General features: G+C 47.6%; 2 protein-coding genes across 4 annotated transcripts in view; one reads left to right on the top strand and one right to left on the bottom strand.

The window, feature by feature from the left end:
• Positions 1 to 25,090, top strand: part of LOC135900655 (transient receptor potential-gamma protein-like) — a 350,477-nt gene that overhangs the window by 289,932 nt on the left and 35,455 nt on the right. For 2 of the 3 annotated variants that reach the window (XM_070535582.1, XM_070535581.1), the window contains exons 5-7: positions 4,747 to 4,924; positions 19,953 to 20,277; positions 21,890 to 22,130. In XM_070535582.1, the coding sequence (XP_070391683.1) occupies positions 20,009 to 20,277; positions 21,890 to 22,130 (510 nt within the window). In that variant the 5' untranslated portion in view covers positions 4,747 to 4,924; positions 19,953 to 20,008. Of the gene's footprint in view, positions 1 to 4,746; positions 4,925 to 11,451; positions 11,536 to 19,952; positions 20,278 to 21,889; positions 22,131 to 25,090 lie in introns of those variants that run through there. The other variant, XM_070535583.1, reaches the window with a different exon arrangement.
• LOC139057710 (uncharacterized) lies at positions 106 to 2,694 on the bottom strand. Its single transcript, XM_070536456.1, has 3 exons — positions 2,440 to 2,694; positions 659 to 745; positions 106 to 168 (listed from the first exon to the last, which is right to left on the bottom strand). Exons 1-3 carry the CDS (start codon positions 2,692 to 2,694, stop codon positions 106 to 108), a joined length of 405 nt encoding a protein of 134 aa, XP_070392557.1.

Below are 25,090 nucleotides of genomic sequence, written 5' to 3'. Positions count from 1 at the left end.
TGAATTTTAACGCTAAATTGAAGCGATATCAAAACATATGCGGTATTATTATTATTATTATTATTATTATTATTATTATTATTATTATTATTATTATTATTATTATTATTGTTGTTGTTGTTGTTGTTGTTGTTGTTGTTGTTGTTGTTGTTGTTGTTGTTGTTGTTGCTGTTGTTGTTGCACGTTAAATAAACACGATTGATTGATTGATTGATTGATTGATTGATTGATTGATTGATTGATTGATTGATTGATTGATTGATTGATTGATTGATTGATTGATTCAACATAGAAAATCAGCTGCCCGCACTTGCTTTCTAATGCAGGCTTTTACATTCCGCAGAAAAGCACAAGGAAACAGCGCGCCTTTCAGCCTTCAGATTTTTGTGACCCTCCATCTGCAGTGCAGGCCACAAAGAACGCCAATTCAGAGTGCCTGGGCATCTTCATGTACCGCGCCCCGTCGATGGACCAATACCTACAAATTGTTGCTGCAGTCAATGAGAAGCCATTTCAAAGTGCGAAGGACGTGCGCAGTACTCTCGACCTGACAAATGTAAGTGACAGCATGGCACGGCAAAGGTTAAGGGAAGCCGCACTCCGAAGTCACATCCCCGCTCAGATGCCCCTTCTCACAGCTGCCAACAAAACGCCTTGCCTGAAGTTCGCTGTCGATCACCGCAGCTGGAGGGTGGCGGATGGGGAAATATGTCATCTTCTCCGCCAAATCTACTTTCTCAAGCCGCTGGGGCCAGCAGAAAAGAGTGTGGCGCATGGAGAAGACACGCTTCTGCCCGCAGAACATCAAGGAGATGGCCGCAAGCGGATGCACGCCAGTAAATGTGTGGACGGCTGTTTCGCGTGACGGCCTAAGTTCCCTTGTAAATCTCTGGGGGATTTACGAGTGCTGCCTATTGCACATTGCTGGAGCATAAAATGATCCCGTGCGCATTGACTAGTCCACCCCCGAATGGGTACTATCTATTCCAACAGGACTTGTCTCCTGTGCATACAGCAAATGTCTCTTGCAGATGAATGAGATGAATTCGCCTTGAGTTGTGCGCAAACGGTGCGCACATTAACATAATAGAGCATGTTTCGGCACGTATGAATGCTAACCTTTCCACGCCCTCCTTAGACTTGGCGAGCGCTGACGAACAGTGGGAAGTTATACAAGAAAAGTGGAAACGTCTTCAAGAAGACACAGCCTTCGTCGAGGATCTCTACGGGTCTCTGCCAGAAAGAATGGAGGCCGTCATTCAAACAAGTGGAGCCACGACCCGTTATGAGCCCACCAAACGCGTGAGAAAATGGCAGGCTAATGCTGATATAATGGATCACTACTTTATGTGCATTCAAAGTTCGTTACCATGTTGCAAGCGCCCAATGAAAACTTTTCAACCGACTACTGCGTGCAACTTCTCTCCGTCCACGAGAACCAGGATACAGCAACATAGTTACGAAAAACAATACTACTTCTTCTTGCGCGTGAACACTATTACAGGCGCTATAGTATCAAGCCGGTATCACTGCCAGACGTTCAGTGCGTGTCATAGAGAGAGAGAGGGGGGGAGGAGGGGGGGGAGTATTTTGCACAGAACTGTACGCAACTCATTGCCACGTTCTGCGTGCTATAACCGCGTTATCATCGCTAGCGGCCGATGGAACGCAATCAGCTGCTGTTTCAGCAACGCTAGCGAGGCGGGAGTGCTAGCTGTTAGCAGAAGAGCGACCCCCTTTCCCCTCTGCTTTCTACAGCACCATCCGCGTATCGCGCTAACTCGGTTTCGAGGTTATTTTCCGCGCGTTCGCGTGTTCCCGCTCATAATGCTCACGATAGTACAGAAAATACCAATGTTGTGTACAAGGCAATTTTAGGGAGAGAAACGGAAAAAAGAAAAGGAGTGGGGCGTAAATAGGAGTTAATCAGACAACATGATTAGGTACACATGTACAAAACGCAGGGAAGGAACTCTGAAATATATCAATACAGGCACAATATCTATTACCCGCCGTGGTTGCTCAGTGGCTATGGTGTTGGGCTGCTGAGCACGAGGTCGCGGGATCGAACCCCGGCCACGGCGGCCGCATTTCGATGGGGCGAAATGCGAAAACACCCGTGTGCTTAGATTTAGGTGCACGTTAAAGAACTCCAGGTGGTCAAAATTTCCGGATTCCTCCAGTACAGCGTGCCTCATAATCAGAAAGTGGTTTTGGCACGTAAAACCCCATTATTAATATTAGAATACGTATTACATGTCTTTGGTATTTTTTTCAATCAAGCCATATAAGAAAATGTGTTGTTTAACATAGTGGTACATACATGCACGTTGCTAAATATAACTCGCCTTAAATGTCATATTTTGTTTGGAACAGAACAGGGACAGGACAATGTCCGAGAAGGAAGAAGAAAATAAACTTTATTAAGAATGGTCCGGCAGGTTTTGGTGTGGTGGCCTCAGGTGGCGGCTCGAAATCCTTGGACTCGGGCGGCATCTTCGGCTTGCCGGACGGCCCAGAGCCGGTCTTCGGCCCAGAGCCGCCTCCCAGTGGCGGCGACGCCGATGGAGGAGGTCCCTGACGGCCCCCGAAGCTGGGGTGGCGTCGAGAACTAACGAGGAATTTTGTTTCATTTGGACTAAGAGGGAAAGGGGGCGGGGGAAGTGGACGCCATGCTTGGACACCACGTGTCATGGTTGCTTCATCAAAAAATTTCTGTTATTAAAGCGATGCTGTATGTCCCATGTGGGAGCGGCCCGCTTCGTGAAGACTCACGATCTGCAGGACTTCAGTAAAGCTTTACCATACCATACCATATGCGCCATTTCATTACATGGCATGTCACCGGTCGTTTGTAGTTCAAGCGCTGTGTGACAGGTTCAATGAACATAATAATATTATGGTTGCGCTATAGGTTATACGGCAAAGAACCTAGTCACGCAGCATCTATTCAAGAATGTGAATGTGGTAGCGTGGAACTGCGGCCAACTAACAACGGTAATCACAGAAGCTCAAGAAACTCGCAAGCCCGCTTACAAACGTAATATCTATTCGTCTATCTGACCTGAACGGTTAGTTTTCCCCCATGCTTCTCCTGGCTTCATTGTCTGTTTGCTTCATAATGAATGTAACTGTAACAGCGGTGACCTACTTGCGGTACAGTGCACTGAACCATACGGGTCTCTCAGTGCCGTGTCACTCGCTCTGTCCACCAGCAAGAGCAGCTGTCATGGCTGTTTATCCCTAACACGTCAATCTCTATCTTCAAGAACTTGTGTGGCGTTATTCTTCGAGTTTAGTGATGTCTTCGTCGAGAGTGTCGGCACCTCTATTGTTGGCCACAGTTTGACCATGTAACTACACGGTATGGACACGGGGTCGCATAATCGCTTCAGGTATCGAGCTGCATACACAGTAGTACCTTGGGGCCGCACTTCGGCGTCTGTGAAGCGATTAGACGGAATCGCCAGCGCACTTAGAAAAGGTGGCCCAAGCAAAGAAAGGTCATGAACACAAGAAGCGTGACACACGTCGCTGTCTTTCGGGCCACGCGTATTAAGATCCGCATTGTCGTAGCTTCTTTCTTGATAGTTTTTTCACCGGTTTATCAATGCAATCAAGTTATCGCTCGCCGCAAGACGTGCCTGCTGTACCTGAAGTTTTTTTGGATGTTGTTGTCAATTCTAGTTTAGCTAAAGAGTCACGTCTAATCAGATTACGCACGCAATACAAATAATGTTATCTATCCTCCTTTAACATACGCTAGCACCAGCGACGTCTCTCTAGTGTATGCTGATACATTTTTTAAGTAGCGGATGTACTTGAACCATGTGCAGATTCGTGGACCGGCGACAGTGCTCCCCGTTGGCGTTCTAATTTGAGTGTTGTTTGCCTTTCTGGGCACAAGCGCGTCCAACAAAGAGGCAGATTCTTGACTCGCATCTGTGGCCGCATTTGTCGTTCTTCACCGACCCTACATAATGACGGTATGACACTCTAATGCTATTCACGCTATATTTGCGCTATAGATTGAGACATCAGTTTGCCGTTCCTGCACCGTAATCACATATCACACTATTGTACGTTATCTTATGTACCATAATCTATGAAACAAGGGGGAATGCTTGTGCCAAAGGAGAAATATTATAAACTTTACCATTTGCTTTGATGCGGTATGTCCACCCTACGGAGTTTCTTTAAGTGTACAAATAAACGTTACCGGTGCCTTCTAGAGTCACTGTAAAAATACTTCACCTTATGGTTTGGTTCACGTCGGGAATGCTTCCCATCTCCAGTGTAGGTTTAGGAGACGGTATGCTACTTCTGTATGTACCCTTTCTTTTTTGCTCTCCTTTTTTCTAGAACCTGTCAGCACTGAAACATTTACTATTTAATGGATAATTCCAATCCAAAGCTGCCGTCGTCTGCGAAGACGCCCTTTTAAGTGAAACAAACATTTTTGAAAGACCTTCCGGTGAAATGGCTTAGTCTGCTGACGCTGTTCTTGCAGTGTAAATACACAGTCGCGACGTTAGCGGTGCCTGAGAAATAAATAAAAAGAGAATATCGCTGGGGTTTATAAGTACACGATAATTCGAGGATTTTCTCTCTCTCTCTCTCTCTCTTTCTCCCTCTCATCGTGAAGTAATCGTGTTTGCTTGCCGGTTTGCAGCACGGAAACGCTCACACATTCTCAATCCTCCAAAAAAAAAAAACACCACCACCATTCCTGTCGTAACTTTGCAGGCCACTCATTGCTGCGCGAAGAGCACGAGAGGCGAGCATCCCCTCTTGCCTCACATGGACCGGGCCAACGTCTACCGCACGGTGAAGGCTGCAAGCGCGGCCCGAGCTGCCGAGTCCCGACGGCCCTCACGCCGCCCCGACTCGGTGCCGTTGCCCCAGCGCACCAACTGCCGCCGAGGTACGTGATAACCGCTCATATCCAGACAACCCAAAACGTCTGCCATAGAGTGTTACAAAAAAATAATAATTGGCAGTGGCTTAGCTCGGCTATGCCAGCATATACGTAGCTAAAGCTAATTAAGGCATACACTCTAAGAACAGTTTACACCCTTTGGCTTGCCCCTTCTGCCACACAAAAATAATCGTCATCTGCCTTGATGCGTTTCCTTTCTTTACCGCTGCAAGCCCGGAACTTTCCAGTGGCGAACGGCACGCGCGTTATCAGAAGAGGCACTCCAAAGGGTGTAAACGTTCTTAGAGTGTAGCATAGTAAGCCTTGATTAATCTTGATTGCAAGTCCAGGTTAGTCTGGTTGTCTAGCTATGTTGCCGCGTTTAGCCAGTCGTTCGGCGCGCTGTTCGTCTGTTTCCTGGGCGATTCGTTTCCTCTTCATCTCATTCCGATGTCGATTCCAGGCCTCCTCCTGCTTAACAGAATTGTCGCCGTCCATACTGCCGCCTCAACTGTGGTTGCGGTGCACGCGCGCTCTCCTTTTCAATCATCCGACATGTTATCAGACATGCGACGCAGCTGGCGAAGCGAGCGGAGACGAGCGCAACGACGAGAAGCGCGGTGTGACGTCATATCAAATGGCGGCAGCGGAAAGGCGCGGCGCTGCGCAACGGCAGAACACCTGTGGTTCGGTGCTACTAGTGGCGCATGCGTAGTAGTGACTACGGAGCGAAACAGAGAGAAATATCCGCGACGAGGCGCGCGTTGTGACGTCATGTGCTTCCTCGGAGCATCGCCACGGCGAAATCGCAAGTTCGCGGCCAGTAATGCTTTCGCTTTAAAATCATCACCGAGAACTATGGGGCGAGCATCTGTGGCCACTGCACAAATCAAACAATCGACGTCCGAATTAATGGTAAGCAGTGCATGAATTTGACCCACACTTGGTCCTTCTGGATTCAAATGGCTTTCTGAATTTGCAAATCGATCATTTTCCGAAAAAAAATGTTGCGTTATATAAATGCGACAATGTGCAATCGCTAGGCCTGTGGGCTGAGAGTAATTGCATTGCCATGTTTAGAAAGCTGTGAGTACCTGGAAATTAGAAATGAAAAAAAGCGTAACGAAGGGCGAGGTCAAAATGGCGACTTTTGGGCAAAGGTAGGAAGTGAATTATAGCGTGTTGTGGAGATTGTCAGTTTCCGCATTTGCGCTCCAGGGTGGAGGAAGCTATTCTGCATGTAAACTAGAAACCTTGTAAGAATAAAGCAGATCCTTTCGAAAACGTGCCAAATGAATTTTAATGAGGCAAGAAAAATAGAGGAGCCACAGGTAAAATTGCGATAATTGCGGCGCATTTGGGTGTTAGTCGAGCAAAACAGCTTCACTTGATACTTTACGCTGTAATTCTGCAAATCGTCAGCCGATTTTCTGATTAATTTGTGCCGTGAATTTCTATGTCAGCCACTGCAGCGTGAGCTCATGGTTTATGGGAACGCCACTGACCTTCCATGGGCAGCGTATAGTGAGACTATCGAATCGGTTAGCGTGTTCAAAGGTTCCGAACATGTTCGTTGCACGATAGTTTATTGCGAACGCAGAGAGCGAGGTTTCTAGTTGCGCGATTCATATTTATTACCCCGTATGCTTTCCGTGTACAAGCAGAGAATTGTCGTGCCACGTTAGCATACATCTCACCGTAGTTTCCCATCCATAAACTCCACGGGAATGAGTCGGCTCAGAAGTCGGATTGAGACAGCCCAACCCAACAGTTGTTATATGAAATCGTTTCCGGCAACTCAAGAGCACAGCGGCATCGTGCGTAGAGGACAGAAAGTGCGAGTACGCAAGCATATGTGGTCCAGTTCATCAGCTAGTGCTATCTGCAAAATTAGATAAACACTCTCGGTGTTTAACCTTACAATGCTTTCCGGCTGATGCAGCCTATTATGCGCAGTTGTATTGACCCAGATCCCCATTCGGCACTCGCTCAGTCCAACTGGATGTCGTTTACACGAGTTCAACAGGCAAACATCCTCATGAAGCTCAGTCGTCGCGGTTACACCACGTCCATGTAAGTTGGCTAATTTCTAGCTCATGTTACTGAAGTTATGCTGAAAATTACGAAAATCATGCGCGTACCGCATGCCCGAAACCGACAGCATATTTAAACGAGTCGAAGCCTTGGCGTTATAAACATACGCATTTATAACCTAACAAAACTTCGCACACTTGAAAGTAAAATTTAGTTCGATGTTTATTAGAACCTAGCGTACGTTGAGCTGTTGCAAATGACAACCGCGCAAGATTAAACCTGATGTAATAGTTTCTTCACCCCCAGCTTCGCGACGCAACATAACAGACCGTCACCTGTTTGCCATTCGGTGTTTTGACCTTTCGAATTCTTGGCCGTACATTTGCGTCTCGTGACCTTCTTTGCACTTAGCGAGGCAGTCCAACGATATGCCACGTAATCCGCTCAGTAGCGTTCAGAAATATACGACATGTGATAAGTATCTTCTAAACATTCGCGTAATGATTTTGTACGCATGCCTGAATAAGGCTTTGGCCAATTATAGGTCGTTTACTGTATAACTGGCACTATTGTTCATATGTACATGTGTTACCCTGTAGCAGTTGCACTTGTAGTCCCACTATAAATTACCACTGAAATAGAGTAGACACAGAGTTTACAAACGACGGGCTACCGTGCTTATGCTAGACACAACTTCTCACGGACGAGTTTTTTTCGTCGTGAGGTGCGCGACAAGAAATTCGAGCACTCGGGCAATGCAAGGACGCGCTGCTTGAAAGATGCTCATGGCATTTCTCGAATTCAGTGCATTACTGATTGGCTATATAGATGACCGCTAAACTGAAACATTGTCCCAGCTCTCAATAAGCGCCTGTCCGTGCGGTAGCCTGGGTTCTCCCTTCGTAGCCTGGGTTCTCCCTTCGTTTCCGCGTGCTTTGAGCTCTTTTGAGACATTCGCAACGGACAAATTCGCCCACGCGAGGTCGTCGCGTGCCCAAGAACCCAGCCAGACTCGATTGACGCCGTCGCTTCGCCTCGTGGAACCCGAACGACGAACTGCGAGAACCGACCCGGAAATAGCTTCGCGCAAATCTTATTAACGCGTCCGCGTAAAACAGCCTAAACTGCGCAGGAGCCGCAGGAGAACGCCGCGGCATTCGTACAAGCAGCCCGCGCGATCCTCGTTTAATGTCATCCTCGGGCAGTCATGCAGTTCGAACGGAAATGCAGCTTCTAATTAAAGGCGTCCGCCCGAGTTCTGGGCAAATTCATTGCGCTAGACGTAATCCGCCCTTCATGCTTGCGTCCTTTTATCATCCGCTGGGTATTCCTTTTTTTATTTTATTTGGTCTTGTTTTGTTTTCGCTTTTTGTCTCACCACTATGCGGGTGCTATTGGTGGGACTTTCGCGGCCGCATTTGCGAGCGAGCAAGGGTCATTTCACGCATGATGCAAACCGGCGTCGCAAGAGACAATTTAACGCGCACATGCAAATACACGGACGTAATCAAGGATCCTTCTTTCTTCTCTCTCTCCTTCTCTCAACGCTGAGCGCAGCGCTAGCGCGTTCTTGCGTGCAAATTACTGACAAAACGTTTCAGCAGTTAAATTGCCCCAGACTGGCCGGTGACATGTCAGAGGGACGCCTCGCTCCCTCTCTCTTGCCTTTTGAAGGCTGGCATGGAAAAATGCTTTCCGATATTGGAATATCAAGAATCCTGTAAAACCTTGTCTCTCGGAAACTTGCTGCTCTTCGCATTGATAATCATGGGGGAACCTTTCTTCTTCATTTGTTTCTTTTTTCTTCTGATGTCTCAGTTTATCATTGTCCTCGTGTAAGTTCTCTCTCTCTCTCTCTCTCTCTCTCTCTCACGCTCACACACACACACACAGACGCGCGCGCGAGCGCACTCTAAGTGACGCTGTCCGTACGCGTGATATGATGCTGGCGGGTTAAGAAGCCGTAACATAAGCAAAAGAGGTTAGAGCGCACCAACAAATTTTGAAACCATCTGAGGGCCCTACATGCGAGAAACAAAGAAGCAGGAAGCAGGAATAGACGCAAGGACAGGGAGGTTAGCAAGTTCTAAGAACAGCTGGCTACCCTGTGCTGGGAAAATGGGGTAAAAGGAATAAAGGATAATAGAAAAGAGATATTGCAAAAAAATGAAACAAGAGCAAAAAAGAAAGGGGGAAATGAGCAGCAACTTAATATGTACGGTAACGAGACGCGTAGCAGATATTAAGGGTACGACGCTCTAGTGTACGGGCATGGTGTTATTGCGGATAAATAAGGGAAAAGGGAAGGAGTCCCATCTTAGTCCGATCCAACAACATACAAGCCCAAACGCGCAAAAAGTACGTAAAAAAACTTATACTGAACTGAGAAAAGGAAATGTTGAAGAAAATGTCGCTAGTGACATGGCAACCGGATCTGATGAAATCCCAATACAACTGATCAAACAGTTGTGTCGAAAAAGCAAAAACAATGACAATTCCAACTGGGTGACGTGAAAACCAAAGCGATATAATCTATACAGACAACGGAGACACGAAAAGGCGAGCTCCCAAAGACCAGTTACAGTAAAGACGGAGGTATATAAAATGGCAATGCTGGTCATAAAAATGAAGTTGTCAAAGCGCACGAATGAGATACTGAAATATTTGTACAACTACCAAATCGATCCAGGCCAGGCCGACACTTAGGGGCAAATCTTTTAGTACTAACTCAGTGCTTTAATCTTTCAGTGAATCACAGTGGGCCATCACAGATAGCGGTTATCGATATTAAGGCAGGTTATAACCGCAACAAAGTCATTAAGTTCCGGTGAGACTTTTGTAAGCATGAGAACGTATACGGTGATTTCGTAGACCTGCTAAGGGAAATATGCGCATGGGGCAGAAATTTTCAGCTCTTGTGGGGTGGCAAGAGCTGAAAATTTCGACTCAACCCTTAAAACCCTTAAACCCTTAAACCCTCAACCCGTCTTGTTACCGTACATATTAAGTTGCTCCTCATTTCCCCCCTTTCTTCTTTGCTCGTTTCATTCTTTTGCAATATCTCTTTTCTATTATCCTTTATTCGTCTACACCTTCTCTCTCCTTTCTTTCTCTTCCCCTTTTCCCATCCCCCAGTGTAGGGTAGCCAACCAGACTATTGACTGGTTAACATCCCTGCCTTCCTGTATTCTTCTATCTCTATCTCTCTGTGGGGTGGCAGCCATCTTCTTCTTGGGACTGATTGAAATATATACTGCTCAGCATTCAGTTGTTGCATGCATGGCCCGCACTCCCTGCACGGGCCGTATACCTATACGAGCAGTGCCTGATGTCGAGATTTTATGCACTTGCTCTAAACGCGCCTGCGAGAGAAAGGACGAGTACCTGGGAAAACTGAAGACGCGCGAAATTCGTAGAAATCCACCACGCACTTAAGCGAGGATTCCCTCTGCCTCCGCTGTTCACGCTTTAAATTAAGCGAACAAAAAGACGAGTGGAAAACAGTAAACTTCTGGTAGGTTTTATCTCACAGCCGTAACAGGCAGCTGATGCAACTGCGTGTACCTGCGCTTACGCGTGAGAACCACATAGTGCTACTAACGGACAGTGCAGGGGAAGTCTTTGGCTCACGGATACGTGGCACGATCAGGGGACATAACCCGTCCTCAGTCATGGTGTGGAGAAATTTGAAATTATGTTCTCTGATCAAGAGGCGATTAATGATATCACTTCAACACCCACAGTGAAGCAATGTGAATACCTGAGTGTATGCATAAACAAAGGCAAGACTCACTCAAACTCGCATCAAGGAAATATCAATATGACGAAGAAGAAAGCGGCTGTAATGAAACATGGAGTATTTTGGGGCCACACTTAATGCGAGGTCGCATATACGGGGAACGAGGAGAGGAGTAATGGTGCTGGCGCTAACGCTGCCGAGCGCCGTTCTGTCTTCTTCCGATTTATTTTTTTCTCCTAATTTATTATCTTCTTCCCCTTTGTAAGAATGTGAAGGAAAACACAAGTTTGCCCACCACTGAAACTCTACGAAAGAGTTTTTTTTATAAACTAAAGATTTATCTTGTGCTATCCTTGAGTTGAACGTCTGTTGTTGTACATGCTTAAAGGGAAGCTGAAAGGTTTTCCAGAAAAAATGAGTGAACATGTGTACATAATGGTTTTCAACCGTCCGAATTCGAATATCGTATCGAAATTGAGCGAAAGAAAGCGCAAATATATTTTATTTCGACGAAAAGTGCAGCAGCGGACACGCCCAGCTCGCGCGTCTCGTTTCCGCCTGTGATTGGTCGGGCGACCCGTGACGTCAACTTTAGCGACCGACCGCTGCCGCTCCACATGAAGCGCGGTGCCAGGTAGTTTGGTGCCGTAATGGAAAATTAAGAGGTAATAGAAAATTTAGAGAGACTGCGTTTTTCTGAAGAGTTCGGCGTTGCTCCCTACATGCACGAGCCGATTGCAAAGAGCCGGCCTCTCGAAGAAGCAAACGATGCTGGTGCGAGCAGTGCTTTCGACGAGAACGAAAGCGAAGTCTTGGGATCTCCTCGTGTTGGAAATGCTCTTTGGTGAGTATGTTTTTTGAAAAGCGATCTAGTGATCTCGCCGATCTTTCGCCGATCTAGTGAGCTCGTTTCCGGTCAAACAACTGCAGTGTTGTGTTCCTGCATGCCTCCTCGTGGAACGTAAGCGGGGATGCGATCGTCGGCATTTGTGCGCTGTCCAAAGCTGTCGGCAACCTACAAAGACTGTTCAAACGCGTGAAAAGCTTCCCGGTTCATGCAGTACGTGTAGTGACCTTCATCTGTGCGCCATCCGCACACTACTCGTAACCGAAGTCGTAAAGGCGGCGAATTCCGTCGGCTACGTGAGACGGTCGGTTTCTCGTTGTGCGCGAGAGACGGGGGGAGCGTAGCGTCCTGGCGTGCGCCGGCTTTCCAGCACATGCAAACTCTACATTTGCACTGCGTTATGCTATGGCTGCCTGCTGGCTGTTTTACAACACACGTGCAAATAGAAAATTCGCGGCGATTTGCGACGAAACCTGCGTCGAGGGCGGGAAATAAGCATGCACCTTCCGTTCAGCGTGCTAACATGAAGGAGCTCGCAGTAAATCAAAATCCAGGTTTGGGCGAGTTCGTGTATTCATAAGGCCTTCCAACACCAGTTATCGTCAGTCAGTCCGCACTCGTGCCGTCTTTGTTTTCGTTGCTCCGATCTTTTCGCGCTGACTTTAGAAAGCCTGCTAGTGGAAATTCTGGTGATAATCGTCGTCACGGAAGTGGTTGGAACACAGCAGTGTTGTTCTTGAGGGCTTGAAATTCTTTCGCTTTACAACAGCCTCCCACTTCCTTAAAAGCTTCTTGTCTTGTGGGAAGCAATGGAAGACAACATCGTCGCGGCCGCTGGTGTTCGTGCAACCGTAGGCTGCACAGAAAGACGGCATGATCGGCCCACCACATCAGTTGATGCTGCGCACGTTGACCACCACTCTACATACACACAGACGCACAAACAAAGAAATGCAGGGTCGATCGAAGCAGATTACGACGGCACGCACGCAGAAACAAGCACGGTCAGGCACGGTCGCGCACGCTGCGAAGGAGCAAAACACTAAAGTTGACGTCACAACACCGCGGTTTCCGGTCTCCGCTCGCATCGTCAGCGTCAGTAGCAGCGCGCGGCATTCGACGGGGGGCGGAGCTACAGCGCAATTTCAACCGACGATCACGTCGCTCCTATTTGAAAACAAAAACCCAAATTTGACCAACATGGTTTATAAGGTTCCCGCATCCGTATATGAGCGTCTTATTGAATTCGACAGACTCTTCAGCTTCCCTTTAAGCTGTTTCTCTCTCAGTGTATTGTACGTGTTTTCATGTCAAACAATCGAATATACTAAATATCGATCTCGCGAACTCCTTCGATTCGTTTCGCGAGTCCAGCACCAGTGAAGTATCCCCTGCGAAGGCGGAGTGCGGGAATGAGAGAGAGAGAGAGAAAGAGGAACAGAATAGATGAAATGCAGGGAAGTTAACCAGACGCACGTCCCGTTTGCTACCCAGCACTGGGGAAGATGGAACAAAGGGGTGAAAAAAGGAGAGAGAGGGAAAGAGAGTCCACTACTTGCGCTCGCACTTGAAGGTGTGCACCAAGTCACTAAAAAGGTAGCGTAGACGTGATCACTTGAGGTGCCGCAGTAGGAAGTCACGGGACGCGTTCGTTCCCGAAATGTCTCATCGTACTGCCCTTACAAATTTTTTATAGAAAGTCTATAGACAGTCTATAGACATTTGTTTATGAAGTATATAGACTGTATGCAGACATTTCTTTAGACGAGTTTATAGAGTTATGGCCATACACTTCTTATAGACTAGTCTATAAAAAGTCTGCGTTTCTGCAAAGTCAACCGCGACGTGTCGCATTGTCGAATTTCTCTCATTGCTTTCTGCGACAGGACGACCGGATGAGACTGGACGCTGTCCAGGAAACTCGGTCGCTCGCGTACTGCTCTGTCACCGCGGGATATTTCGCTGATTCGCTTCGGCCATTCCGCCGCTTCACTGTCCGCCGACTGTGCCGTCAGGAACTACGAACTATTCGCGAGTCAGGCCGAACGTTCACGCGTGAATAACGCAGGCGCACCGATTGTTTCCCGTCGCCATTGCATGCATGCATGCATGCATGCCCAGGGACCTTGCAAAACTTCGCTGGTATACCAGCTCTTTCTTTCCTCGTTACTTTTACGCAATTCACGTGGCATTACGCATGTATTGCGGGCAGTAACACGTGGCAGCGACTGTTTTCTTCACGTTTCTTTTTTTGCTTCTTCGTTCCACAGAGACGCGCCGCATTGTGTTCAATAATGAATAACTCGCGTACCAGGCACGTGAGGACCTGAATCACTGACCTAACCCGGTGCACGAATATAATGAAGCGTTGGAAGTAAGACTATGTCGGGCCAAGTGCCGTAATCTCTCGCTTAGAACACGACTAACACATTCGGTGCCCCGAAATTTAAAAAATAATAATCATAGTGTCCTAATACGACTAGAAACATTCCGTTACTACTCATATAAGAAAAAAAACACTCGAAAAGGCTAAATACATTCGTAGATTTAACTAATGCGATGAGCAAGTCTGACGCGCTCCAATTCGGGAACAGAAATTGCCTTACTGTGCCATATTACATTAGGTATATTGCGGTATTATGTCCTTTCTTGGGCAATGCAAACTGTTGGTGAGGCATCGACACTTTATGATAATACTGATGAAGCCGCTTGTCGGGTGACAGGAAGCAGACAGAACCATAACAAAACGGTCGAATTTCTTATATTTAGCGAAATAAAGCTTTTTCTCGTCTGGATGCATTTTATGTAACACAAAAGCGTTCCTTTTTTTTCCTAAATTTGCAGTTTCTCTGCACCACTGTGTGCGTCACTAGTGTCACGACTGATAGTATAATCAGGTAGATATTTCTTTTTTAACGTGCCTATTTCTCTTCCTTCACCACACCGAAAGTTCTTCGCATTTAAAAGGATTTGTGTTCTTATCTTGGGTTCGTTACCGAATTCATTTAAAAACTTGTAGCTCTGTACTCTTTGCACTGACACATGTGCATTACCAAGGCATTCCCTGAAAATGTTCAAGCACGTGGCTTCACAGTCCACCAACATTAGTTTTGAAATGGTGTTGCCATATTCTTTAAAAAACTGCATCGCCAAAATGCGTCTCTGAATGACAAATTGTGTCTCTGTCGACGCGTCAAGCCCAAATGCCGCGTGGAAGAGTGTCGGAGTTAATATTCCCACAGGGTGGGCCTTCGGGCCGTCTGAGCCGCTTCCGAAAACGTTTTGGCCTTTCCTGCGTGGTCTGGGACTGTCATCCACACGAGAGTTGCCCGAAGCAACAAAGGAAACCCGCACGCGCTTGTCGGAAAGAAAGTTTCGTCGTTGAAGCGAAATGACGTATCCTCGTCCGGCTTTCTAACCAGGGACCAACGCCTTTCCTGGACCATCGGTCCAGCGTGCGAGCTAACCAGGAGGCTATAGCAGGTTATGAAACTTGAGACACCTTGCGGCTATTCTCGTAACAAATTTAGCCGTGGTGCGGCACTGTCTATAGGATTTTTCCAACATGTCTCTGTTCCTTTTCTCTCGGTTTTCTTTGGTGTCGTCGCTCCATTCACTCTAAGTATTTTCCCGCTATTTTTATTCATTCAGTGCACGCATCTCTCTTTTCATTTCTCTTTACTTCAACGTACTCTCTAGCTCTTAACATGCGAGGACGATGCCCATCGGCACACACGTGGAAAGACCCACGCAAGTACGCGGATTCATGCGCACCTTCAAGTAACAACCCCGTTTATCTCAATACAAGTAACCTTCGCACTGTCTCGATCTGCTGTGTCTCTCTTTACTTTCCTCACGCCTTTTTTTACGCGTCATTTAGCCTGCAACTTAACGACTACATTTCCTCTCCGAGAACCAGTCGTAACGCTAGCCGTGTGGCAAAGGCTAAACACCCCCGCTTCCACAGCTCTCGCGGTGTTTTTTTTTTTTTTTCGTTACCGTCGCTCGAAGCTTGTTTTCCGTCGCGTCTGATCCCTTCCGCTGCGTTCCAGCGAGCTGTTATGGCTGTTATTCTTGGCCCAAACTGACCCCCTCCCGCTGCTGCTGCGGACAGAGGTTGAGCCCTTGGGGTTCCGGCCGTATAGCCCATTCGTAGGAATAACAGAGGGCGCTAGACCCCCCAACATTACTCCTTTTTTGTTGTTGTTACTTGCTTTCTTTTTTTTTCTTTCGTCGCTGGCAAACCACATTCTCAGCGTGCGCGATCCGCGACGTCGCGTAGTTTTGTTTATTTTTCCGCGTCTCGGCTTTCTCAGGCCGCTCGGCGGGAGTTTCCACAATCGCCTCTGCGTGACTTGGCAACGACTTAAACTGAACAGCGCCGCCGAAAGTCACGGACGCCGTTTTGAGCTGCGCCGAGCCTCGCTTCCTATGTACCGTTATAGCTCGCCGTGGCTCCTTCGTGCCATTAAAGCAGGGAACACGCGCGACAATTGTCCATCGGCTAAGCCCATTTGTTCCAAGGCACACTTCCTGGGATTTGCGATGACATTGCGGTCAATGGAAACCTTTCAATGGCGCGTACGTATACGCGCTGTTGCCGCATAGCGGGGCTTTGTTTGTTCTATAAGCACACAGTGCCCCGCGGAGAGTCCGGCCGCGTGGGCCGTTGCGTTCGCACGCCGTTCTAGGTCCATACGATGCGAAACAATAGAATCTTGCTTGCTTTCACGCTTTATGTCTGTCTAAAGAATTCCTGTCCCATATTAAACTGCTCGTCAAACTTGCGGGGAGTACTTCGGTGGTATACGCTGTATACAGGTGCTCCACGATTTGACACAGTGTACTAGTTCGCATAGTGGTCTTGTAGCTTACGTGGGCACGATGCAATGTCGTGTCCATTTTACGTGGCTGACATGCTGCTCATCACGGCTTTCCACATTTGAAGTGCGCTCTCTTGACGTGCAGTTTGATATTAAAGTAGATAATGTTCTGGTTGGATCGTGGAGGTGTCTTCCGGTTATCAAGTGCTGCTGCCCTTTTGCAAGACAGTGTCGTCGTCAATGATTGCAGACTTGATTGAAGGTCTGTTAAGGTGCATAATGAACATCTGCGTCTTTTGTATATTACCATGGTAATATAAGAATTACACCAGCCGAGATAAAAATGTTAATTATGCGGTTTTACGAGCCAGAACTACTTTTTTGATTATGCATGAGGTACGCGGGGCACTCCGGAAATTCAGGCTACCAAGCGTTCTTTAATGTGCACCTAAATCTAAGTACAGGGGGTTTTCGCATTTCGCCCACATAGAAATGCGGCCGCCGTGGCTGGGATTCGATCCCGTGGCCTCGTTCTTAACAGCCCAACACCATAGCCACGAGGCAACCACGTCGGGTACACCGACCGACCTATTAAATTCCGTGCTTCAAGAGTGCATTTCGCCGCCCCGCATCAGACCTCCGTCTTCGTAGTGTAAGACCGCTAGGGTTAATAATAACTTCTATACATTCTATAAGCTTAGGCTACCAGATGGAACCTCAATGAGCACTACTGCTGGGATGAAACCTATGATACCCAGGTTCCAATATTTGCCTCACCAAGTAAACGTCCACGAAAAGCTACTCACAGCTTCCACTAAACATGCATGTGACGTAGTCGCTGCCAAATTATGAACATTCCATGCCAAAGAGGGCTGCCATACTGGCCAGTTTTATTCCATTATGTCAAGCCTGCCGACGATGAAATTATTGGCTTAAAATATTGTCCCCATGCCTCTACAGGCACAGAATGTTACAAAAGAACAATATCACTACAAGCACAAAATGTGACAATAGAGGAAGAAACTCATCTTATGATGTCGTTAACGCTACAAGCTTAGAATGCAAACTGTCACTGCAGAGAAATACAATGGCATTCGGACCTGACACGAACGTTTACATTCGCTTCCTATATCCTAATATCCTAATATCCTAATTCCTATATCCTAATAGCTTTCTATGACGACTGGCCCCAAAGTAATTCCTTAAGGTAAATAAATGCACGTATTTGAATAGTAGTCATTTACCAAAGACCCTATACTTCAGGCCTCGTTACTTTCCACATCGGTCGACTGTTTGGCTCATCGCGCGCCGCACTAAAAAAAAAGGATGTTCTATACAGGAGCTGCCACAATCGCACGTGAGGGTTCTCCCAAAACGCGCGCTGTAAACGCGGTCGCCACTCACAGACACTGATAATTTGACGAGCCCGAGATTGGACCGCAAGCACCGACCGGTCGGGCAACATGCAAAATTGGCATCCAAGGCGTGTTCCGGGACGCGAACGTGCCTGACTGGCCCCGCTTCCTTGGGGCGCGCTCGGCGGTGGCCCGCATCCTTTTCTCACGTCACGTTCCTTTCAACGTTAGGAGACGCACGTGACAGGCCTTCCGTTCTGCCGCTCGCCCTGCGCTGAGCGAAAAAAAAAACACGTCCCGAGGCGAAAAGCCCCTCAACCCGCGAAGAAAGCACAGCGTCCGTATTTCCGCAGCGTCTTTCGGAAGTCACGTCACCCAGATCATTGTCGAGTGGCGACGATTCAAAGAGCCCGATTCTGAGCAGGCTCTCGTGCCGTTTCCAGCAACATCAAATACTGCCGGCACAGAAGAAGAGGGGAAAGGAAATAAAAGGATGTCAGAAAATTAGGCTGACGCCCTTCAAGAAAACGTAAGAATTATGCGCTCTTGTTGACGTGGGATAAAAGCAGTCGCTATTCGTTCGGCCTGCATTATCGAGAGCAACCGCAGCTTCCTATGGTCTCTTGAGTTCGTGGAACAGAAAATTCCGCGTTCGTAGGTGTCTTCTGTACTTTTCATACAAATGTGTGAAGGGGATGGTCTATATACAGACGTATCGTTTAGCTGCTTCCGTTCAACATCGGACATTACGTGACAACTAACGTACTTGTTTCTTTGTTTCTTTTATTTTTTGCGCATCATATTGCTTCTTTCTTTCATTTTTTTTCTTTCTGTACCTTGTCATCGTACAAGCCCAAAGTCCACTTTATCGTTGCTTCCGATTCCTAAAATTTGAGTCAGTTAAAGGGTGCGACTAAATGTGCTGTTTGACTAGAGAAAGTAGACTATGTAATTGCCTCAAGCAATGCACAATTTAATTATGCAGTCTTGGTGGACTCCAGCGAGAGAACAACGCTTACTGTCGAAGTAAAGAAGGGGAGTTTAAAATCAAAGCACATATATTAGGGCCAGTGCAAATTGGTGTTCAGGAAATTCCCTTCTCCAAGTACTCGCTTGGCAACCTGCTCAACAATACCGCCTGTATAACAAAATACGCAAGAGTTAGCTCTCTGCATGTTCTCTTTAATAATGCATCTACCTGTACGCTACCGTACATCCCTACTCTGATGAAGCCATAAAGCTGTACAGAGCTTCTTCTACGCACGAAAATACGCACTTATTCATCCAACCATGCACACTCAAATCGAAGAACCCACGCACCCAAGAAGTTATGCAACCTTTTTTACCTTTTGCATAAGAACAACAAATAGAGTTAAACAAATCAATGCTATAACATTATTAGTCTATTTCGTTGACTTCAATATGAGCCCCTAGCTTATTCGGATTTTTTTTTCTTTCTTATTTGCGAAAGTTCAATGCTTACCAGCCGGCCCATATCCAAACCTTCTTAAAACTGCGATAGGTTTTTCGGTTGATAAAGATAACGTAGGCAACCCTGATTGAGCTACACATCAAGAAGGTGACATCGTTTCCATTCCCCTTTCTAGGACAGATGCTGCAAGGCAACTTCGCAGAGTGGCACAACCCAAATATAAGGCGTACCAAACTACATCAGCTCAGACTTTTGCTGCCTTCGGGGCCTCCACCCGGACTTCATCGACGTGATGCGTCGCTTCTGTGTTGGCTATAGTTGGAAGTTGCCTTCACAAAAAATTACACTTCATTAATTGGAATGGCCGACAGTGCTGCGTGCGATGTCTGCGGCAGCGTAGAGAAGATTCGAGCATTTACTGTGCCACTTTGCTTAATTTCACTCATGAACACAAGCACCCTCCAATGCATTGCAACGACTGGACAATCGACCGCTCTCCGTGCAGGCGCTCACATCCTCGTCAGCCCACGAGGCTGTGAAGGCCCTAATGTGTTTTTTTGAGGTCGACTGGAATGTGTGAACGCCTTTGAGTTGTTTGAGTTATATTTGACCACGTCTTTCCTCCCTCCATCCCATCCTCTCTCTCTCTCTCTCTCCTTTCCTTACATTTCCCATTTGCTGCCCTCAGTGTAGGGTAGCTAACCAGGCACTTTTCTGGTAAGGGAGAAGGCAGGGGCCTTCTCCCTTTCTTTTCTCCTCCTCGGCTGATGAAGTGGCGCTCCGCACTGCTATCTTGGATCGCAGGTTTACGGCAGTACCGCCTCTCCAGTAGGCGGAACCGCTGAACCCGGGCCGGAGCCATGGACCTGGAGGCCGGAGAGGGCGGCGGGCCCTGCTGCTCCCCGGGCGGCAACTGCGCCTCGCTCCTGGGTTCGGCCGGGATGGCGGGCCGCTTCTTTGGTGGTGCTCCCGACGATGAGCCACCCGGAAGGAGGTTCCCCGGCGCCGCAGCAGGAACAGCTGGCCATCCTGCCAGCGGCACCGAAACAAAGCCCGAGGGGCAGCTCACTTTGGAGGAGAAGAAATTCCTCCTGGCCGTCGAGAGGGGAGACCTGGCCACAGCTCGAAGGTAGGACGACAGCGAGGTTAAGGATATCCGGAGAGCACAGCCTGTCGACATCTTCGGCATGCTACCCCACGGGAAGTCGTAAGGGATGAAAGAAAAGTAGTTAGATGAAAACAAGAAGAAACCACACGCTAACACATATTCGCTAACACAAACGCACTAACACATGTGAACTAACACAAAGATTATTAGGGAGTCCCATAGAGGCCTCGGTTCTGCAAAAATGCTATAAGCGCATTACTGGAGTGAAATTGATATTCCAGATTTTGCCACGGTCTCAAAACAACCCGCAGCTTAAGTTACATGTCGTGCCACATGTTTAAAGCGTTTATCAAAACCTTTGAAGAAGAGAAAGAAAAATGAAAAAAAGTAAAAAACGAAAAAAAAGAAAGTCATGGAGCTTAGGAAGAGATCATTTTCATTGAAGTCTATGGGTTTGCCTAGCGGCTCGCCAAGCATGCTTCTCCTGATGAAAGGGATGACGTACGAAATGGCGCGCGCTGAACTTACCACTCGCTTAGCGTGCACGCATAACGAACGTGCAGATAAATTTAATCAACGTATCTGGTTGGTGTCATTTTCCTGCAGGAAAGCAAAAGACGCCTTCGTCGCGTGGGACACTCGGGGAGCCGGAAGGGCGTTATTCTCACCGTCCCTGTCTGCACTACTGACCCACAACCAAGGGAATAGATGTTGTAAGCGGGAAAGGAAAACGCCGTTAAGGTTAAGTGGGATCAGACTGAGACAACGAGGAGTCCCGAAAAGTCGGTCGACGTGACCTCAAAGACGCCTTGAACCACATTTTTTCGATGTCGAGAAAACAATTTGAAGTTAAAATAGGCTATTTCAGAAATACGTTGCCGCAAAAAGTACTTGAATGCGTTCAGCAGAAGTGGAGTTACATGCAATCAAACATCCCCGTCGCGGTATTTCAACTTCATCTTCAATGACTTGCTCTGAGAAGGCTACGCTGGAGCGGGGCGTGACCACTGCACTCCACTTGCTGATCGTCACCGTGGCGCGCAGTTAAAACTCGATTTTGGATGTTCCCTTACACGCCACTACTCCGCTTACAAGCTCCATGCGCCACGCACGACTGCAAAATTTGGATGAGATGTTCACAGCAGTGTATGCTATCCAGCGGAGCTAGAACTAAACACATCAGTCTTCAGTAACTATCGGTCTTATTCCTCCACATCATGGCGCGGCATGTCGCGATGTCAGGCGAGAAACTCAGGTTGCAGTGCAATTGACGCAGTGTCCATGGCGATCTCCAGCGAGAAGTCACTTTAAATAAGTGGCACAAAGCACAGTTGTGGAAGAGAAAGTGGAGCCTCTATGTAGCTCCTTGCGAAAGTGTCGCGTGCCAAGCTCCCCAGTGAGCGTAGTGTCTCTTTGCACGTTGGTTGGGCGTCACATATACTCCTTAATTTAGACCCGCTGGTGCTCCTTAACGTGTGCATAGCATTAACTCAAGGACCTACTGCAGACGGCGTCAACATAAATTGCAGTCATAGCGACTTGCGTCTCGAAGGCTACTGTTTGGCTGCTGTTTTGATGGCGTGTCACTTTTTGGCCGACTCTGTACAGATGCGTGCCTGTCCTCGCGACGCAGGTACCTGCAGAGTGCCGAGGCCGGCCTGAGCACCATGAACTGCAACTGTGCCGACCCTCTTGGCCGATCGGCGCTGCTCATGGCCATCGACAACGAGAACCTGGAGATGATCGAACTTCTGCTGCTGCACAACGTGGACACCCGCGACGCGCTACTGCACGCCATCAGCGAGGAGTACGTCGAGGCCGTCGAACTGCTTCTCGAACGAGAGGAAGCGACCCGAAAGCCTGGACAGCCGAACGTGAGTCGACGTCCACAGCGGGCCATGTCTGGGCACACCTCAGGCGGCTTGCACGAACGTTTAATCATGAAAATAATAAGGAATTTAAGAACGCGTTCTTGAATGATCCCTAGACAACTGCTACTCCGCACTAGAACGCGTTCTTAAATTCGTTATTATTTTCGCTATTAAATGTTCGTGCAAGCCGCCCCTGGTGTGAAAGCGGTGCAGGTGTCTCGAGCTTGTTTCTTTCAGTAATTCTTAAGTCGGTCTGACGAGTATCGCCTCATATTACCCATAACCTTACCGATCTGTTTTCAGCTGCATCATTATTAAGTTTACAACGACAAGCCCCAGGAAAGCTGCCAGGTTTGAAGCGAAATAAAACAGGAATAAGACAAAAGGCACGCCGCACGTTCTAGGAGAACGACTCGTTTTCAAAATGCAACGCGAACGCTTCACTTTATTCATCCTTGCGCATCGTATTAAAACTGAATTTTAATACTGAGGTTGTTCGACGTCTTCATATATTTCTTTTTTTTTTCCTTCTTTAGCTCCCTGCCAAGGATTTTCGCAGCAGGTCATGGACGCTGTTGGGCAACGTCACAATATGACGCACTATTACTTCCGAAACTTAAGCTTTATAAGTGGCCTAATGATGCTCGAAGACGCACCTGTCTCCTTGCTGCCAGTAAGAAAGCTCACCTGGCACTTTCAAGAGGCACGCAATAACAACCTGACACTAGTCGTCCAACGGCCTTATTTACGCATCCTTGCCGAGAAGCGAGGCTGGGCCATAAAGAAAAGAGAGAGCGCGTGATCGGCAGTTAAAAGCGCACTTAAGTCGCATCGATCGCACTTTCGCTCAGCCCCGGCAACAAGTTGCTTCTGCCCTGCCATTTGCAGCCAGCATCGCCTTGATCCCCACAAGCTGTACGCTTATATAGGAGACCCGCTGCCCAAATCCTGCATCAGCTTGGATCGCGTTAAAAGCTTTCGGGAGCGAGAGCTCCCCGTTTAATCTAATCCCCATGGCGCTCCATCGTCTGCACTTTATCTCCTGAGAGCGGAACTTTTTCTCCAGGTCTGGAGTTGGTGTACGGCACTTCTAACGCCTTAGGAGGCGGGCGTGGGCGCAAGCGCTAACTAGTCTTGAGTTCACGGTTCTTCAACAGAAGCGGCCAGAAACTCTTGGGGAGAGTTGATTAAACACGCCGTTGCTTTCAGACGCCGACTGCATTTGCAAAATGTCCCGCACTCATAAAATACGCTAAGTAGCCTCATGTAGATTGCTAACCTGCTAGCAACCATCTGTAGCTGTTAAAACTAGCCTGCGAAGGCGCCATGAGGGTAAGTTGAGAAATACAGGCTGCAATTACCTTCGCTAAAAGCTATGGATATGATTGCATTACTCCTGGATATTCTGCTTTCTCTTTTCTTTCTTTCCTTCTACTCTTTCCTTTTGTGTTTCGTTTTTCAATAATCATAGAGAAAGCGTGTATAACGAGGGACCTGCAGGTTTTTGCAAAACCTGCCAACGCGCGCAAATCTCAGAGGCCACGGTAAAGTTCGCGGCGGTACGAAACGCTCGCTTTGGGACGAGCACGCGGGCGCCCAGCCACTGTCGCTCTTCATCATGCCACCGTCGTGACAGTAAATGGTCACGGTCATCAAGTTAATTCTCTTAGGGACAACACTTCGTCCATGTGTTGCCTTCCTTTGTCCCGTCTACAGCGCTCCTCCAAAAGCTTCAATGTACCATCAAGCTCAATTTTCAACGCTTCTGTAACTCTCTTCGTGTGTGTCTTTGAACACGCGACACTAGGCTTGTCCAGTCGATAAGAGAATTTTTTTTACTGCAACTTGTACTGCCTATAAAACTATACCAGTCTTAGTTCGTGTAATATTCTAATAGCTTGCTATCGCTGTCAATACTTCGCCTTCTGGCGAAACTGCGACATTTGTTGAAAGACACTTCGTATGCAAGAGCGTTCCGTAAGAACAGGCATCCGTCGATGCCTGCTCTTATAAAATTAATAAAGTATTAAAGTATTAAAGTACTACAGCATTAAAGAAAGTGACCGGCCAAAGACAAACGCTTCTGACGAGCAATGAACTTTGTCAATGTGGCTTCTGGCCTGAATTATGCACCTACACCCAACCTGCCTGGGTCTAACTTCACCAGCTGCTTTGAACATTTCACTCGCCTGTCATACCCGGGAATTATTTTCGGGGGGGCTTTGCTGATACAGTGGCGCTAATCTTTAAATGTTTACCTATTGTCTCACGTGAATCAAACACACTGCTGATAAATAGTAGCTCAAGTGTATTATACAATTTGGCATGTACAAATAATGACAGTATGTATCTTGTCCTAAACTTTCTATCACAGCAGTGATAAATTCGGCGCTTTACAGAACTCAACCCTTCCCCTGGTTACGGCCTTGCGCGCCATCTGTCTGGCCCGCGTGCTTCGAAGCGAGTGGACAAGACGAGCTGTGCGGAAAAAAAAGGCGCACTCAAGCGCAATGTAGTCCAATTGTATGTGACGTTTCCATACAACTGCTATCGGGGAACATTTGTCAGAACTCGCCATGCCACAAGTTATTAGGCGGTCAGTCCGCATTCACTAATTAAGACTTAGCGAAGTTCAAACGCACTCTGACTGAACAGTGCGGGGAGCTGAGCAACAATGCGAATTAATTACAGTCCGCGAAAAGAACCGCGAAGGGTAAATTTTGAAACGAAGGTTAGCATATGAAGTTTGGGCGGAACCTACGGTTATCAGAAGCTTGCGGGCGCATTATAACGAGCAGCTTCTCACGAACGTACTTAAAGTAATCCCTCACAGTGCAGTGAGGTGAAGCGAGCCGTTTGTCTGAACTTGGCACAATGGTGTAAAATGACGAGGGTCGGGTGTTCTCTGACTGCACAAATTCTCTCACAAAGTCGTGGGCAGTCACCTGTAGGCGATATATTTG

Source organism: Dermacentor albipictus, chromosome 3 (genome assembly GCF_038994185.2).
Source record: "Dermacentor albipictus isolate Rhodes 1998 colony chromosome 3, USDA_Dalb.pri_finalv2, whole genome shotgun sequence".
Taxonomy (NCBI): domain Eukaryota; kingdom Metazoa; phylum Arthropoda; class Arachnida; order Ixodida; family Ixodidae; genus Dermacentor; species Dermacentor albipictus.
The sequence above is the reverse complement of the archived record's forward strand: the minus strand, read 5'-3'. Positions and strand labels throughout refer to the sequence as shown.

Coding starts and splice junctions, on each gene's coding strand:
- LOC139057710 (XM_070536456.1), bottom strand. CDS start 2,694: ATGACACGTGGTGTCCAAGCATGGCGTCCACTTCCCCCGCCCCCTTTC. Junction 746..2,439: donor AGGCCACCACACCAAAACCT/GCCGGACCATTC, acceptor TGCTGGCCCCAG/CGGCTTGAGAAAGTAGATTT. Junction 169..658: donor TGATCGACAGCGAACTTCAG/GCAAGGCGTTTT, acceptor CAACAACAACAG/CAACAACAACAACAACAACA.